Source organism: Acinonyx jubatus, chromosome B4 (genome assembly GCF_027475565.1).
Source record: "Acinonyx jubatus isolate Ajub_Pintada_27869175 chromosome B4, VMU_Ajub_asm_v1.0, whole genome shotgun sequence".
Taxonomy (NCBI): domain Eukaryota; kingdom Metazoa; phylum Chordata; class Mammalia; order Carnivora; family Felidae; genus Acinonyx; species Acinonyx jubatus.
In genome coordinates this window covers 66,061,895-66,081,123 of record NC_069387.1, presented here as the reverse complement: position 1 = coordinate 66,081,123, position 19,229 = coordinate 66,061,895, and the positions used below count along the sequence as shown (strand labels likewise).

General features: G+C 36.5%; 1 protein-coding gene across 1 annotated transcript in view; it reads left to right on the top strand.

The window, feature by feature from the left end:
* Positions 1–19,229, top strand: part of SLC2A13 (solute carrier family 2 member 13) — a 373,732-nt gene that overhangs the window by 290,063 nt on the left and 64,440 nt on the right. The window contains exon 7 of the mRNA XM_015085125.3: positions 688–813. Coding sequence (XP_014940611.2) covers positions 688–813 — 126 coding nt within the window. The remainder of the gene's footprint in view (positions 1–687; positions 814–19,229) is intronic.

Here is a 19,229-nt window from a genome sequence, read left to right as displayed (position 1 = left end):
TGATTATGGCTCAGTGATGCAACCAGTAGATGTAATTAACTTAGAGAAAAGTTAGCCTTTTATTCCTATACCAGCTTATTTTAAGTTAAGCATAACACACACTTGATACTCAGTGTAGGTTTGTTAAAAATACAGACATCTACCAAGACATTAACAAGGGACCATTATTGGTGTGGTGTTTTTTAACTTTTTTCTTTATATTTTTTTCACTCTTATTTTCTATTTCAGTATATATATTGGGAAATATATTTTCCATTTTTAAAAGATATGGTACGTAATAGAGACAAGAAATAAATGCTTTGGTACATTTTGGAACCAATCAGCTGGGTCAAATTGGGCCAGTCCATGATGCTTTGGCAACAAATCTCAGTGGCTTAGAAAAGCAAAAGTTTATTTCCTGAGGGACAGCTGGAGTTCTTTTACACCCAGTGTCTCAGATCCAAGCTTCCTCCACCTCTAAGTGGCTTCCAAAGTTGCTGCAGCCAGGGGAGGGACAGATGGAGGAGACTTGCCAGCTCTCACGAGCTTCAGCACACGTCACTTTGCCGTGGCTAAGACGAGTCACATGGCCCCAAGCTTCCTGCAAAATACAGTAGAAAATGTAGAATACCAATTGTCTCTAACATGCTATTTGTCACATTTTGGTAATTCTCACAGTATTTCAAGCTTTTTCATTTTATTTTACAGTTACTGTAATGAATGTATGTTGGATCCCGACTGTGGTTTTTGCTACAAGATGAACAGATCAACTGTCATTGACTCTTCCTGTGTTCCAGTTAATAAAGCATCGACAAATGAGGCAGCATGGGGCAGGTATGTCATTTATTATATACCATAAGAACATGAAATAAGCTTTCAGAATGAAACCTTTTTATTAGTATATTCCCTATGCTATACATTTCATCTTTGTGACTTATTTATTTTATAACTGGAAGTTTATACCTTTTAATCCCTTTCACATTTCATTCATCCCCTCCAACCAAACTCCCCTCAGGCAACCACCAGTTTGTTCTCTGTATTTAAGAGTCTGTATTTTTGTTAGTTTTTTTCATTTGTTTGGTTTTTAGATTCTACATATAAATGAAATCAAATGGTATTTGTGTTTCTTCATCTGACTTACTTCACCTAGTCTGATTCCCACGAGGGCCACTCTTGTTGTCACAGATGCAAGATCTCATTTTTTTTTAATATTTGAGTAATATTCCATTGTGTATATATGCCACATCTTTATCCATTAATCTGTTGTTGGACACTTGGGTTGCTTTCATATCTAAACTATTGTAAATAACGCTGCAGTAAACATAGGGGCGCATATATCTTTTGAAATTAGTGTTTTTATTTTCTTTGGGTAAATACCTCATAGAGGAATAACTGGATCACATGGTAGTTCTATTTTTAATTTTTTGAGGAAACTCCATGTTTTTCATAGTGGGCCGCGCCAATTTACATTCCCACCAACGGTGCACGAAGGTTCCCTTTTCTCCACATCTTTGTGAACACTTGTTAGAGCTTGTCTTTTTGATTCTATCCAATCTGACAGGTGTGAGGTGCTATCTCATTGTGTTTTGATTTGCATTTCCCTGATGATTATTGATGTTGAGCATCTTTTCATGTGTCTCTTGGCCATTTGTATGTCTTCTCTGGAAAAATGTCTGTTTTGATATTGTGCCCATTTTTTTTTTTACATCAGATTGGTTTTTGAGTATTGAGTTTTATAAATTCTTTATATGTCTTGGATGTTAACCCCTTTATCAGATATATATCACTTGTAGATATCTGCTCCCATTCACTAGGTTGGCTTTTTGTTTTGTCGGTAGTTTCCTTTGCTATGCAAAAGCTTTTATCTCAGGGATGCAAGTGTGGTTTAATACTCATAAACCATTCATTGTGATATATCACATTAAAAAGAGGAAGGACAAAAACCATATGATTATTTCAGTAGATGCAGAAAAAGCATGTGACAAAATACGTTTGTTCATGATAAAAAAAAAACTTTACACAAAGTGGGTTTATAAGGAGCATACCTCAAACTAATAAAGTCCATATATGAAAAACCCAGAGCTAACATCATACTCAGTGGTGGAAAACTGAAAGCTTCTCCTCTAAATTCAGGAACAAGACAAAAATGTCCACTCTCACCACTTTTACTCAACACAGTACTAGAAATCCAAATTAAAGTAATCAGACGAGAAAAAGAAAAGGCATCCAACTTGGTAAGGAAGAAAACTGCCACTATTTGCGGATGACGTGATACTATAAAGATTCCACCAAGTAACTGTTAAAACTGAAAAATGAATTCAGTAAAGTTGTAGGATGTAAAATTGATACGCATTTTTATACCCTAATAACAAAGCAGCAGAAAAAGAAGAAAACAATTCTATATTCAGTTGCCCCCAAAGAACAAAAGCCTCAAAATAAATTTTACCAAGCAGATGAAAGACCCGTACTCCAAAAACTGAGAGACAATGATGAAAGAAATCAAAGATGACATAGACAAAATAGAAAGTTATACCATGCTCATGGATTGAAAGAATTAATATCATTAAAATGTCTATACTACCCAAAGCAATCTGTAGATTCATTGCAATCCCTATCAAAATACCAATTGCATTTTTCACAGAACCAGAACAAATAATCCTAAAATTTGTATGGAATAAAAAAAGACTTCAAATAGTCAAAGAAATCTTTAGAAAAAAGAACATAGCTGGAGGTATCACAATCCCAGATTTCGACAAAGCTGGTCCTGGCACAAAAATACACAGATCATTGGAACAGAACAAAAAGTCCAGAAATCCACGTTTTCTGGTCAATTAATCTATGACAAAGGAGGCAGGAATATACAATGGGGAAAGAGTCTCTTCAACAAATAGTGTTGGGAAAGCTTGAAAGCTGTATGCAAAAGAATGAAACTGGATCGCTTTCATACACCATACATAAAAATAAACTTATAATGGATTAGACACCTCCTAAATGTGAGACCTAAAATCATAAAATTCCTAGAAGAAAACATAGGCAGTAATCTGATATGAGCCTTAGCACTATTTATGGCTATGTCTCCTCAGGCAAGGGATACAAGCAAAAATAAACTATTGGGAGTACACTAAAATAGTAAGATTTTACCCAGCAAAGGAATAGGTCTTATTTTGTTGTTGTTGTTTATTTCTTTATTTTTATTTATTTTATTTATTTTTTTTTTTTTGAGAAGAGAGAGAGCATGAGCAAGGGAGGGGCAGAGAGAAAGGGAGAGAGAGAATTCCAAGCAAGCTCTGTGCTGTCAGCACAGAAACATATGCAGGGCTGGATCTCACGAACTGTGACATCATGACCTAAACCAAAATCAAGAGTTGGATGCTCAACCAACTGAACCTTCTAGGCACCCAGGAACAATTCTTACTTTTATTTATTTTTATTTTTTAACAGACTTTTTCTTTTTTTAGTTTTATTTTATTTGTTTTGAGAGAGAGAGAGAGTGAGTGACTGAGGGGAAGAGAGAGAAGGAGACAGGGGGTGGGGGACAGGGGAGGGGAGGGGAATCCCAAGCAGGCTCTGCACTGATAACACAGAGCCCAATGTGGGGCTTGAACTCACAAACCGCTGAGATCAAGACCAGAGCCAGAGTCAGACGCTTAACCAACTGAGGCAAGTCTTATTTTTTAAACTTACAGAATGAGTATGTTTATAATCAGTGACTTCAATGACTGCAGTTCTTTTAAACTAGTCTTTTAAACAATCTTTTAAACTGATTTTCATAACAGTATTACTTTCCAGTGTATACTGGTGACAGAAGGGCATGAAACACTGCAGTTGTATGTTACACAAACTTAGAGTAGAAAGCACTCAAGCCTAGACTCCAGGAAATCCAGATTCCAGACCCAACTCTGTCCTAAGCTGTAGGAGTTTGTCTCTTGAGACAAATGTTCCTACATATTCCAAGGCGATTTCTCCCACTGCACATTGTTTAACTGCACCAGTAATTTTCAAACTCTGAAACTTAAGTAAAAGAGAATTTTGAAGTCAACATGAATATCACTTTAAATTCTTTCATGGAACTGTTGTTGTCTTTGAGTACTTTCCTGGAGTTTAGTGAAATTAAGCAATGTAATGATAAAAGTTGGCAGTCATTGGCATGTAATCAGTCTAGAAAGCTATAAACCTTTCTCTTTTTGACAGATTACATTGTGGTAGGCACATAAATGAAATATTTGTATAGAACAAATATTCCCCACATTTATGAACTAATACATATATCTATGTATGCAGAAAATATGTAAATATTCTTTGATATGGCTTTAACTTCTTATAGTTCTAAATTCCCATAAAAAGAATAATATGCTCTTTTCCTGTCTGCCTCATAGAACTGAAGAAGGCAATGAAATCTGTAAAGTACTTGTAGCTCCTCAAAGCTGTAAAGTATAATGTATCATTATTAATCGTAATGCTGTTGTCATTAATCATTTTATTAGGGAATTACTTCAAAGAAGAAGTAAATTATACAGTATTTGACTCAAAATCCCGACCACATTTTAAATATACTAATTACAAAGAAATATGTAAAAGAAATGCAATTATTACTTAAAATCAGAGCTTGAAAAGAGCTTCTTTTAAAAATACCCAGTGTATAATTTTCATCAGCCAAGCTTCATTAGTGAGTTAATTGATTAAATATTTCTGGATGTAATACTTCACAGTTTTAACCCTTATGATTCTTTTTTCAATAGACAAAAACTGAAAGTTTGCTTGTCTAAAATTATGAATATGTCATGAAATTTATCTATGTCATTTCCTGTACTTTGCAGAATTAACTTTAAAACATATTAGAAATGTATACTAATGATAAAGGAGCACTAAAATTAGGCATTTCTCCTGTCCTCAGTAGAAGGTCTTGAGATCAGAGGCCTCAAAAGAGTAGTTTTGTTCTCACTGTTTGCACATAACAGATTGTACGGGTTCTTAATAGAAATGTATATTATTTCTTTTATGTTAACTTATTCTTACGTGTTATTTATATATTTAGACCATTATTCCTTGATTGCACTCACTACTAGAGAAAAGTGAGGCACAGATTATACGTAAGGAAAAATACAAATAGTTAAACAGTGTGTACAGAGATCTTTTAGGTTTGTAGAATATTCTTAGAATGATCTCAAACTCTACCACTCCCCTTCAAAAAAAAGAACAGGCTTTCTCACTCTGTGTTGAGTGACAGGCCTCTTCTAGCTTAGCCACTGTGATTGGCTGCTTCAGTCTGTGCTAGGAAAAAGGCAGTTACCTTGAAAAATTCCTACAACAGATTTTCCATTTATAGGTAAATGACATTCATTATAGTTTTGTTGGTTGATATCTTTTATACAGTGCCTTGGGGTAGAATTCTCAGGGCAAAGTCTACCATTGTCTTGTATTTGCATCTGAGATATACTGTTTATGGATATTTTGGGGTCAAGAATTGGGGAAATTCAGAGCCATATATCCTGATCTCTAACTGTAGCTATTTCCTGAACAGACACCAGCTGGAATAGTAATACCACTCATGATGGAGATAGTATGATGATTTTGGTGAACTCAGAATTGTCTCAAAATAACGAAAACCATTTGCCTGTATAATCAACTATAATAAGCTGTAGGGGTGCCTGGGTAGCTAGCTCAGTCGGTTAAGTGTCCAACTCTCGGATTCAGCTCAGGTCATGATCTCATGGTTCATGAGTTCGAGTCCCGCATCAGGCTCTGCACTGATGGCACTGAGCCTGCTTGAGATTGTCTCTCTCCTAATTTCTCTGCCCTTCCCTGGCTTGTGCTTTCTCTCTCTCTCTCTCTCTCTCTCTCTCTCTCTCTCTCTCTCTTTCTCTCTCAAAATAAATAACTTAAAAAAAGAAGTTGGAAATAAAACTTTAAGTCAGCTGGCATGCTTTTCTAATATCTATGTTGTTAAATTTCAATAGAAAGTTTTTATTTAATCAGTTGTCTAAAGAAGATACATAATTGGCCAATAGGCACATAAAAAACTGCTCAACATCACTAATCATTAAGAAAATGCAAATCAAAACTATAATAGATACCATTTTATACCCATTAGGGTGGCCACTATCAACAACATTGTTGTGGAGGATGTGGAGAAATTGGAAACTGGTACACTGTTGATGGAAATGTAAATTGGTGCAGCCACTATGGAAAACAGTGCAGTGGTTTCACGAAATTTTAAAAAAGAGAATTCTATATCATCTGACAATTCCATTTATGAATATACATCAAAATGAATTGAAGGAAAGGTCCTAAATAAATATTTGAATGCCTATGTTCACGGCAGAATTATTCATAAAAGCCAAAGATGGAAGCAATGCAAGTGACAGGTGACAGATGCATAGAAAAAGAAAATGTGGCCTATACATTCAATGATGTATCATTCACTTAAGGAAATTATGGCACATAGTACAACATGGATGAATCTTGAAGTGATAAGATAAGTGAAATGAGCCAGTCACAAAAATACATATGGCTCCACTAATATGTGGTACCCAGAGTAGTCAACAGAAAGAAGAATGGTCATTGGCACAGGCAGGGGGAAGTGGTGAATAGTGTGTTGTCGTTTAATGGGTGTGGGCTTTCAGTTTTGCAAAATGAAAGGGGTTTTGGAGATTGCTTCATACATCGAGATGAATATGCTTAACACTACTAAACCGTACCATTTAAAATGGTTACAATTTGGAGCACCTGCATGGCTTAGTTGGTTAAGTGTCCGACTTCGGCTCAGGTCATGATCTCACAGTTCGTTAGTTCGAGCCCCTTATCAGGCTCTGTGCTGACAGCTCGGAGCCTGGAGCCTGCTTCTCTGTCCCTCCCCGCTCGTACTCTGTCTCTCCCTCAAAATAAATAAACGCTAAAAAAATTTTAATAAATGAATAAATAAAATGGTTAAAATTTTAAATGGCAAATTAAGATGCTAAGTTTTTGGGGCATCTGGGTGGCCCAGTCGGTTAAGCATCCGACTTCCACTTGGGTCATGATCTCGCAGTTACTGAGTTCGAACCCCTTATCAGGCTCTATGCTGACAGCTTGGAGCCTGGAGCCTGCTTCAGATTCTGTGTCCCCCGTCTCTCTATCCCTCCCCCGCTCATGCTCTGTCTCTTTCTCTCCCAAAAATAAATAAACATTAAAAAATATTTTAATGCTAAGTTTTATGTTAATGTGTATTTTACCACAATTAAAAATAAAAAAGTAAAACCCATAAAAAATTATTTAGCATACTTCTAGAAAATACACTGAATTGATGGAAAACATTCTCACCCTATCATCCCTTACACTGCCATATGCATCCCCTACACATGCAAATACAAGTTTCATGCACAGGTGAATTTGAGGGAGATCCCCAGGTGCCACAAATAAGAGCAAGAGCAGCAAGCCACAGGGAAATCCGGGAGCCCAGGGAATATCAGAAGGGAAGCAAACCTTGAGAGTGAGAGGCCAGCATTTTAGCTGCTGAGAGAGATGGAGCCCCAGGCTTTGTCTGTGGAGCTTTGTCTGTGCCATACAGGCTCTGAAATGGGGACAAGAAAATGTGTCGGGCTGGGCTGGGTAAGCTGTAAACTTCTCTGCTGCAGGATCTTGATTAGAAATAGTGTCACACAGGAGAAAGGAAAGCCAGGAGCCATTACTTTGAGGAAATACAGGTTCTCATGTCACAGTGCCTATCCGTAGAGCCACCTCAGAAATAAACATGCAGTGGTCAGAACCCAGGACTTCCATGGAAGGCAACTCAGTAAATGTGAGAGGACCATCAGAAGTTACAAACTATATCAATTAATGAGGGAAAGAAGCCAAGTATGACAGAACGGAGAATCAATACCTAAAGAAGCTTGCATTACAAAAAAGATACGAAATTTTAAAATCTGTTTGAAGAAATAAAGGAAATAGTGTAATTTTGTCAATTATACTGACAGTTGCACACTTGATGTGTGCAGTGTATGTATATGTGCATGTATATGTGTATACACATATATAACAAATGTCATACTTATGCAAATTTTGCTAAAAATAACATAGAATGGGGTATGGGAACTTTTAGAAAAAAATCCATGTACATTCCTTTGTTTGCAGAAGGAAATGGAGATTATAATTAAGGTTTTCAGCTTGTTAATTATAAGTGTCAAAAATGTGAGTGTAGTCTCTTAAAAATATGTACTAGTGGGGGGGGGGAATAAAATCAAGCAAACTACTAAGAAAAGAGGAAAAACTATAGTTAAGGGAAATCACCAAAAAAATCAAAATTAAATGTAAATGCAGTGGTTATTATAATAAAAATAAACCAATTAAACAACCTATGAAAGGCAAATATTCTCATACTGGATTTTTTTAAATGTAATGCTATTTACAAGAGATAATCTTAGAAAGGTTGGAAATATAGTGAAACAAATTAGGTGTTAGTCAAGAAGACACAAAAAATACAGACTAGAGAATTTGGAAAACTAACTAATAAACTTAATGTAACAGAAATAATGAACCTCATATAAAGAAAATTTTATCATTTTCAAGCAAACATTGAATACTTAAAAAGAGTTACCATAAAAGAATAGGGGCACCTGGGTTGCTCAGTCAGTTAAGAGCCCAACTTTGGCTCAGGTCATGATCTCACAGTTAGTGAGTTGGAGCCCCACATCAGGTTCTGTGCTGACAGCTCAGAGCCTGGAGCCTGTTTTCAATTCTGTGTCTCCCTCTCTCACTGCCCTCCCCCACTCATGCTGTCCCTCCCTCTCCCTCCCTCCCTCTCTCTTTCTCTCTCTCTCTCAAAAATAAATGAACATTAAAAAATTTTTGAAAAAAGTATAAGTTTAATGAGTTTGTATAAATGCATATATAGTCTAATAAATTCTAAGTAAATTCAGATAATTGGTATGTAAAATATCTTTTCTGAACAAAATGCTCTAATACTGCAATGCAACATAAATATATTTATTGCCCTTTCTGCTTTTCTTCAGAATCTTTAGGAAAATGATCTTAAAATCAATTAATTGGTTAAGAAGAAATCATAGTGGAAAATAGAACATTAAAAGTAATAAATGAAAAAATCCACAAGAAGTTAGAACTTGAATAGAAAATTAGCATGTAGAGTAAGCAGAGATGGAAAATAAGAGAAAGAAAATAACAGAACGCAGAAAAATACTAGAAAGGATCAAAAAACAAAAGTTGGTTCTTAGAGAAGACTAATATAATGGAGACATCTCTGGCATTTCTGGTAGAGGAGAGGGAAGGCACAGAGAAGCGATACTTAGAATGAATAAAAAAGGTATATAACAACAGATAATAAAAATGTAAAAATCATGTGCAGTGCATTTGAAATAATGTGCAGTGCATTTGAAAACAGATAAACTGGACAGCTTTCTAGGGAAAAATACAACTTTCCCAAACCAAATCAACATCTCTGTGAAGTGTAATTTTCATTCCCATTAAACAGATGAAGACAGTGGAACTTAGAGGGTCTCAGTGACTTTCTCAAAATCAAAAGCCGGCCAGTAAGTCCACCACTTTTAGGGGAGCAAAAATGGGTAGTAGGAAAATACACATTTTAGAGTCAGGTAGATTCTAATTTCAGCCTTTATCATTTACCTCATAAGTGGCACCCGGACAGTCTGGGCTTCTCTGAGCCCTATTTCTCATCTATACAATGGGAATAATACAGTTGCTGTGTTGAACAATATGGCTTTTATAACAATCAAGTAAGAGTCTATCTGAAGACATTTTTAAATGTAGCAGTAACCTGTGCAACTGTTAGTAGTAAGTATCCTGTACTAATTTTTTTTCTTAGATTCTTAGAATGCAATTTTTTTCTTAGATTCTTAGATTCAATAACACTTTTTCTAAATTAGAATAAACACTTCCTAACAGGTAAATACATTAAAGTGCTTTCTATTTATTTCTGCGTCTCTTCATCCACCTCCCTATCTCCTGGCTCTCTATATACACAGAACCATAAATAATCTCTTCTGGAACTTCAGACATCCTGACTCTTTAAAAGTATTGCTAATGAGGCATACTTAATGTGCTGATTCAGTATTTGTTTCCTATAATACAACATTTTCGCTCTGTAATTAGCACACTAAAATAGCTAGATAGAGCCCCTATTTGGCAGTTCATTGTTCTAACTCACACTGAATGCCTGGTTTATTGTATTCATTCAGCAGAGATACTTTTCTCAAAGCTGCACTCTGATACAACACCCAGACTTATTTTTCCCAGCATCCACCCCACTCCCACATGGAAGTCTCGTCAACTGAAACCCTTGCTATTACCCTAATAGCCACTGTGATTTCCTACCTCTATGCCTTTCCTCAGGCTGTGCTTTCTGCCTAGAATTGACCCTCCTTCTCCCTCTTTTTGATCTCTGCCTAACTTCTAACCATTATATTTTGCCCAGATCAGATGTCCTTTTTTTCCTTGCAGTCTCTCTGATTAGCCCCAGGAAACAATGCTTGTTATATCCTCTGCTTGGTCTCCAGCACTCCTCTGTTAACTTACATGATAATTATACTGTCTTATATGTTAGTGATTTGGGTTTCGATATAGCTTCGCTTCTAGATTATAAATTCCAATGTCTGTATCCTGCTCTGTTTTTAATCCCTTGGTGCCTTGTACATTCAGGCATTCGACAATAACTGTTCACTGACAGAATGGAAAAGGCTGCCATCACTGGAAAATAGATAAAGGTTTCAAAGTACTGCAGTTCCAAATAAAAGGCTATGGTGTTCCAACTGTAGTGAAATCTTCTACATTCATACCTATTTCCAGGAAAGAGAATCTCTGAAGGAAAAATGAGTGATGCTATTTTAATGAACAGTATTAAAGGTTTACCTGGTAGTAATTAAAACACTAAAAAAGTTTAAAAAATAAAACTCCACCACTGGCTTCAGGGATGCATCCTCTATATTGCATGTTGTCACACTACATGAAAAATAATTTTTAAAAATTATTGGAAGAAATATTCAGCACACTTCCTCCGGATAATCACTGGTATGCAGGGGAAGCAGTGTATCTATGTGAGAGTATAGGATCAAGTGGTATTAGGAAGCCAGGCCAAATAGCCAAAAACAGGATTTTCCCTTCATCGCCTCTTTTTTTTTTTTTTTAATTTTTAAAGGAACATATGGGTACCTTTAAAGGTACATATAAAGGTACTATTTTGCATTTATAAAGAGAAATTTATTTTATAATTAATAAACTATATCAGTATCCATATATTCATGTAGAAGATTGATGTTTTTATTAGTTATTAATATTAAGAATTTAAAATCCTCAGGTTGTGCTTCTAAATCAATGATCGCATAGTTCACAATTAATTTTTGCTAGCATACACTAAGCGAAGTAGAGAGAGAATCTAATATAGAATATTTTAATCCATTTTACTTTTTAAATTACACTTTTCTTCATGTCTTTGCTTAAATAGACATCAGTATGCTAGATACTGCCTTTAAGATCTGTAACTCTACACTATGTATTTGTAAGTTTCATCTATCCATAAGTAATTCACAGGTCTCTGGATTCTTCTTTTTTCAAGCCCAGAAACAGCCTATCTTGGATTTAGTGACCTTATTACACAGAATGATGCTGTTTATGTTGCAAAGTATACAATCAGAAAAGCAAAACATTTCTGAATAATTTATCTCCCTCTTCCATGTTAATTTATCCAATTTCTTTTTTTTTTTATTTTTTTTTAATGGTTTTATTCTTGAAAGAAAGAGAGAGAGAGACAGAACTCAAGCTGGGAGGGGCAAAGAGAGAGGGAGGTACAGAATCTGAAGCAGGCTTCAGACTCTGAGCTGTTAGCACAGAGCTCAGGCCAACCTTGAACTCGTGAACCGCAAGATCATGACCTGAGTTGAAGTCAGACACTCAACTGACTGAGTCACCCAGGTGCCCCTAATTTATCCAGTTTCTTAGTTGACATTTAATTGTAATGATAAGCACATTTTAACAGTTTTATCCAAGTAGTAATACTTACAATGTATTTGACTACACTTCATCTTAGGCCAAAACTTTACATTTCTAGTCCAGTCCTTGTTCTTTGTATGTTTTTAGTATTATTCTTCAGTTCATACTTCATTTGTAAAGGAGTCTGACAGTTATTTCTCACTAAAAAAGACTAAAAAAGACTGTGAGACTCAAGGCCAGGAACTGAATTGCACGTGCTTGGTAAATATAAAATACCAATGGCAGGTCTCGGTTCAGCAAATAATGGTGCATTTAAGCAGAAGATGTGCTGCTGCAGAGATGAAGTCTGGGGAGGTTGGGATTTGCCAAAAAGGGGGGTCAGGGAACAGTGGGAACAAGAGGAAGAAAAATGCATGGCTGGAGCTGATACTGGATATGTGAGTGTGAATTCAACTGTTAGCCTTATTTAGGAATTTTAATTTGATATTTATAGGTATGTTTTATAGCTGTGGAAAGCATACTGGCAGTTGTTTTAGGTAAATGACTTTATGTCATACCTGAATGTGGATACGAAATGTTATCACATAGTGAGAGAGAGTTCTTTTCCAAATATACTGAATAAATTAAGAAGAAAATCGGTTGGCACTAGTGTGATTTTAATGCTTGGCAGGAAACATTATCTAACTAGAAATTAATAGCATTGTGGTTTTTTTTTTTACATAACTATCTTCTATTCTTGGCAAGTGCAGTGGATTGTATTATTGTTCAGAATATCTGCTGCACTAGCTAGGGAAGGATTAGATTTTTCGGGCCCATTAAGTCTTATTCACATGATTTGCTCTGGCCAAAGAAGTGAGAGTGGAACCAATCCATGCCACATTTTTTTTTTTTAAGAGGGAGAAAGAAAGAGAGATGGTGGGGAGGGGCAGAGAGAGAGAGGGAGAGGGAGAGTCCTAGGCAGGCTCCCTTCTCCTCGTGGAGCCTACATGGGGCTCAGTCCCACAACCCTGGGATCATGACCTAAGCCGAAATCAAGAGTTGCACACTCAACCAACCGACTGAGTCACCCAGGCACCCCCAATCCATGCCACTTCTAAACTGAAGTTTTAAGAGCAAGGATTTCTCATGTCCTCTTTTTCTTCTGCAGTATAGTTGGCAATGTCCCTGAAGGGGACTGTGCCCTAGTAGGTGTTCCATTAGTTTTGGTCACAGAGTAGAGAAAATGTGGAGTGGAAGTGTAACTGACCTCAGATGGACCTGTCTGTAGCATACAACACTTTAGCCCCAATTATGGCACTGGGATTTGGGGCTCTTTTCTTACCTCCGTATAACTTCTCTTCTGACTGAGAAAGCGGGATCAGCTGTACATCACAGTGGAAGAGGCATGAATTTTTTTATATAAGTTTTAAAAGGAAGCTCATTTCCACACACAAAAAAAAAACTGTTAAGTAACAGTACAGGAAAACAATAAATATGGGAAACAATCACAAGGGGATTACAAATGCCTTCAGTTTGGGGAATACCTCTATAGGGGTAGAGGGTTGGTAAGGTTCTTAAGGAGGGACTAATGTAAATGGCTTTGGGTTTAAAAGATAAAATCCTGATAGAAAGAGAAGGAAGAATTTTAAAGAACAGGTGGAAGGAGGGTAAGGCTTTAATATAAGGGGTGTGGAAGGATGGTATCTGCATTTTAAAATGTATTATATATTTTAATAAAGACATTTAACAGATTATACATGTTGCTATGATACAGAAAGAAGAACAGCATTTGAAATCCAATACTTTCAGAAAGTTTCCTGCCAGAGAGCACGTGTGAACTAAAATCCAGGTTTTCAAGTACTGTGGTCCTTCCTACACTCATGATTTCAGCAGTTGCTTTAAAAGAAATCAACAAAATTATTTTTCCACTTCTAAATCTGGGCTTGCAACACGTACCATTTGTACAGCCACGTCATAGCATTTGGAATTCGCATAGACATACACGAAGCAGCACCCTTTGGAATTCCCGTTGCTGCAAAACAGTGCCAGAGGGTTACCTATAAACTGTCGGAACACAGTACTCTGTACTGGGATTTTTAGGAAGTTTTCTCTAACGCCCTTCACTATATTATCACTTGTCCTCTCCTATGAGAAGTGCTGTCTTGTTTTATCTAAGAATATTATTTTTAATTTTTTTTATTTGAGAAAGAGCACATGCAAGCGGGGAGAGGGGCAGAGACAGAGAAAGTCTCCTAAGCAGGCTCCACACTCAGCGCAGAACCGGACATGGGAATCAGTCCCACAACCCTGGGATCATGACCTGAGTCGAAATCAAGAGTCAGGTGCTGAACCAACTTAGCCACCCAGGAGCCCCAAAGAGTATTGTTTTTAAAATAAAGAGTTCCCAGTGTTAGCCACCTTTACTTTCAATTTCAGAGGTGCATGTGTCCTGGAACCCTCTGAAAAATAAAACAGATAAAAATTTATTTTAACTTTTGTTGTTTATTTGATGTGTGAGTTTTGGGGTAAAGGTTGGATATAGACCTGCATGAAAAAAAACTCGTAAGTATGAATATTCTTGTGTTTAATTATTGGTATGTTGAATTTTATAACAGAATTCAAATTCGGTCCACATTTGTATGGCCTCTAGGTGGAACTACAGAGAGGCTTTTTGTGCATTCATTTTATAATATTAATATTTGATAGCGTGCTACATGCTATTAGAAATGTATTAAAAATACACAAAGGTTACCTCAAGGTTTATAATCCAGGACAGATAGATAGCAACTTTTAAACAAGTTTACTTTAAAGTTACTGTAAAGAAACTAATGTTTCTTTTACAAATACATAAAGAAAAATATTTACCAAGTATACTGCTTAGGGTCAGTCGCATTTAAGGAGAGAAGGTTTATGAAAATGAGTTGTAGAATCTGCAACATTTTAAAACTCAATCCTAGCTTTTAGGAATCTCAGATAATGGAAAGCTTGAGGAATAAAAGTTTGTGGCAAACTGTAGGGCAGAGTATTTCACATACAAAATATAGACTGTAGATATTTACAAAATTATGTGTTCCTTCCTTAGAAAATATTTTTAAATAGTGTGGAATCCCCTCTCTCACAATGGCTTACTTGAACTGCCCGTGACATAACTGAGGAAAAAGTATCCAAACTATAAATTCACTTATAAATCATTAATTTATGAGCTTTTAAAGCTCATGAAAATGCATTAACATTTTTAGTTTTATTGAGGTATGAATAACAAAAATGGTATATATTTAGGGTGTACAACATGATTTTTTTAGGTGTCTAACATGATTTAATATATGTATACATTTACATTTAATATATGTATACATTGTGTACCATCAAGTTAACACATCCAGCACCTCACGCGGGTACTGTATGTATGTGGTGAGAATATTCAAGATTTACTCTCTTAGAAAATGTCAAGTATTCATTACAGCATTATTAACTATAACCACCATGTTGTACATTCCATCCCAGAATTTATTCATCTCGTAACTGAAAGTTTGTGCCCTTTGATCAGACTCGCATTTCCCCACCTCTCAGCCCCTGGCAACTACCGTTCATTCTACTTCCTGGTTCTGTGAGCTTGACTGTTTTAGATTCCACATATAAGTGGATCACATGGTATTTGTCTTTCTGCATGTGATTTTTTTTTTAAGTTTATTTATTTTGAGAGAGAGAGAGACTGAGAGCATAAGTGGGGGAGGGGCAGAGAGAGACGGAGACAGAATTGGAAGCAAGCCGCATACTGACAGTGCGGAGCCTGTTGTGGGGCTCAAACTCCCCAACCACAAGATCATGACCTCAGCCAAAGTCGGACGCTTGACCAACTGAACCATCCAGGCACCCCTTTCTGCATCTCATTTATTTTACTTAGCATAATGACCTTCTGGTTCATCCATTTTGTCACAAATGGTAGGACTTCCTTCTTTTTATGTTTGAATAACACTGCATTGTGTACACATGTGTGCCCATTGACACACATGATATTTTTTTTATCCATCTACCTGTGGACACTTAGGTTGTTTCCATATCTTGGCTCTTGTGAATAATGCTTCAATGAAGTTATTTTTCTTGACAAAAATTTCATTGGAAGCTAAAAAATGAGATTGATATGTGATTCATGGATACCCATTACTCAAGACATCAAAACTTCTGAAGCATCAGGGATATGAAACTATTGTTCATGTAAACTATAATGTTTTGTCTTCTGTGGGTGCAGACTGGCTGACTGGGAATGGAAAATCACATTTATTTTAATATTGAGCTTTTAGGAAGTTCTTGATTATGCAGACCTATTGTTATTTTTTAATTATCTGGCTTAGGAAGTAGGTGATCAGAATTCTCAGGAGAATCAAGGGATGTGAGGAAGGGGCAGAGCAAAGTAAAAAAAAAATTAACGTTTATTTTTGAGAGAGAGTGAGTGAGGGAGGAGCAGAGAGAAAGGGAGACAAGAATCCCAAGCCGGCTCCACTCTGTCAGTGCAGAGCCTGATGCAGGGCTCGAACTCACAAGTGAGATCATGACCTGAGCTGAAATCCAGAGTCAGCCACCCAGGTGCCCTGCAAAGTCAACGTTTTGTATGTCAGTAACATCTGAAACTTTTCTACATCTGTGTGTTCAAACTGTAGTTATCATCTGGGAGAAAATGTGTATGAAACTTAACATCTACATTTATTCTGCACGTTTAATTATTTAACATTGACTGAACTGCTTATAATCTAAAATAGGATTGTAAAACTTGGTGTTTGTAAAAACTTGGAGGAGGTCAACCAGAATAGATACATGCAAAAAAAGAATTCCAAAGGTGTCTACAAAGCAGAGAAATGCCCTTGCCCTGGGCAGTATTACACAGCTACATTTAGTAACACCAAAGTTAAACAAAGCATGCATTTGTCCAGAACATCTTCTTCCCTGTAATTGAGCTATTATTGTCAGTTCTTCATTGATTCATAAGATATCTGATACTTGGTAGCAGTGAACATTTTAGCAAATAGTTCTTGATCTGTTATTACAACTCTGCTCCTTTAATAGAAGTTAGGAAGGTACATAGAAATATTTCATGTCTCTTACAGTTAAAGCAGGAAACATATTTAGTAGTACTGCTGTTCAGTTAAGTCTGAGAACTTTAAAGTGATTACTTCTGTCTGCTCTAAGCCAGAAAGGAGGCAAGCTCTAGGGTACGACATGTGAATGTAAAGGAAGAATGTTTTTTCTCTACACATCTTCGGTTCTGGGCTGGGTTCTAGAATAAGACATTTTAACAAGGGAAAACAGAAGCTTGTCAGCCTGTGTGTATCATATATATGAGAGAAACTCAGGAACGAGTAACTCAAAGACATGACTTAGAATTCAGGTTTATGTAGCATCTTCAACAAAGAACAATAAATTATTAGAGAAGTGACAAGACAGAGGAAAGGACCTTGAGTCTCAAGAGGTGGTGAATTGTAGGAAGGCAAATATATGGGAAAGGAGTGGGAGATAAAAGCTAGTTTAGTAAAGTTCGTTGTATAGATGTCTCTGGTGCCATCTCCATGCTGATGGGGATCTGAAGTTGCTCTGTGATTAAGTTTTGTCCTTCCAGGTAGGGAAGGAGGGACACCTTTGTAAATTTATATCCTGCTTTTAGGCACATAGGGTGAGGGCAGAGAGCTTTCCCTGCATTTACTCTTCTTACTTGCCTTCAGCTCAGAATCTCAAAGGCATATTTTGGCGAGACATATTCCGGTTACCTTCATTTGGCACAACTGGGAAGAGAAGGGGGATCACACACCCAGGGATGTCACTTGGATCAGAGTGGTGACCCATGGAACCTCTCCAGCAGAGTAGGAATGCAGTCAATTAAGAGGCATGGGTAGATGAATAAAGAGACGGCAATTGTTATCACAAAGGTATCCAAATTGGAAAGGCAGAGAAGAAACTAGAGGAAAATAGAATTAAGATAAAATGAGACAAGCCTAGAGAAGTTCAAGGAACGTGTATCTTGAAATCATCTCAGAAAACACTGTGAGAACATAATCAGCCTTCCCTGTAGTGAGTGTTCTTTGCAGATCTCTCTGGACTGGGCAAGGAACTGACTTTGAAGTAAATAGAATTACCCCAGGCGTATTGACAAAGTCCTAATAAGACTGACAGCTTTGAGTTTTTCATATTGGTATCTATATACCCTGGAATATTCAATATATATAAAAAGCTGAAGATAAAATGGTGTATATAGCGTTAAATGTTACTATCTACTGTGTACAAATAACTCTTCTACTAATGTGCGTGCGGGGTGCTGTATCTGTGATTGATTAAACCCCTGAGCTGTCATCAGTTGCTTTCCTCAACTGGCTTCTATAAATATTTCATGTCCTGTAGTGCAACAGTTCCGTTTCAGGGAAGGCATTGTTTTCTGCATTAAGTGAGAAGCTAATTTATGCTTATAAATTATTAAATATTCTGTATCTGTGGAGCAGATGATCCACAACCAGAAGCTGGCAGAGCCCATCCTAAACGGAAAGAGGGATGGAGCTGACCATCCTGTCTGTGGCTTTACTTGTGACTGTAGCAGCCCTGTGAACATGGCTAGCAACCTCCTCATCCCGCCCCAACACATACAGACACCACCTCCAGTATAAAAACATACAACCCCCTGATCGTGAGTTAGTATCATTCTTTAAAAAGAGACTTTCTGGCCCTCTGAATTTGTTCTGAGTACTCCAGAGATGTTCAAAGAACTTTATTTTCCCAAATTTAGAGAACTCGTTTGTCTTATAGATCAAAGATTAGATGACATGTTCTGTGCATGCTGCTGTTTTAAAACAAGAAGGATAAAGTCACTCACTACCTATATATTCTTTTATTATATTTTTTCCCTCAACACGTTTGTGGGTCTTGGCTTTCTGAAATTGGGAATGAGCTAAACCGTATCAGAATAATAATATGCTTGCCCCAAATAAAATAAATGATCAAGCATACCTAGTATATTAGATATAAAACAAATTCAAAACACATGATCCTCTAAACATTTTTATTAAAGTCTTGTAAACTCTTAAAAATAGCAATATTCAGATTTCTGAACTCAGTAGAGCATTGCTTTTCACCAGCTTAACCAACCCCTAGAGCTTTAGTAGAATAAAGGCAAATGGGTAGAAGTTCTGGCAGCTTAGCCCAGAGAGACCCATGAAAAGGCAGGTTTATTTGTTTTTTTAATGTAGTACTTTTTAAATTTAGATGAATTTTCTTTTACATTCTAAAATAAAGCCATGGCAGTTTAGTATTTCTGGACAGCCCTAGCCCATTATGTCTCATCTGCTCCTTCACCCTCT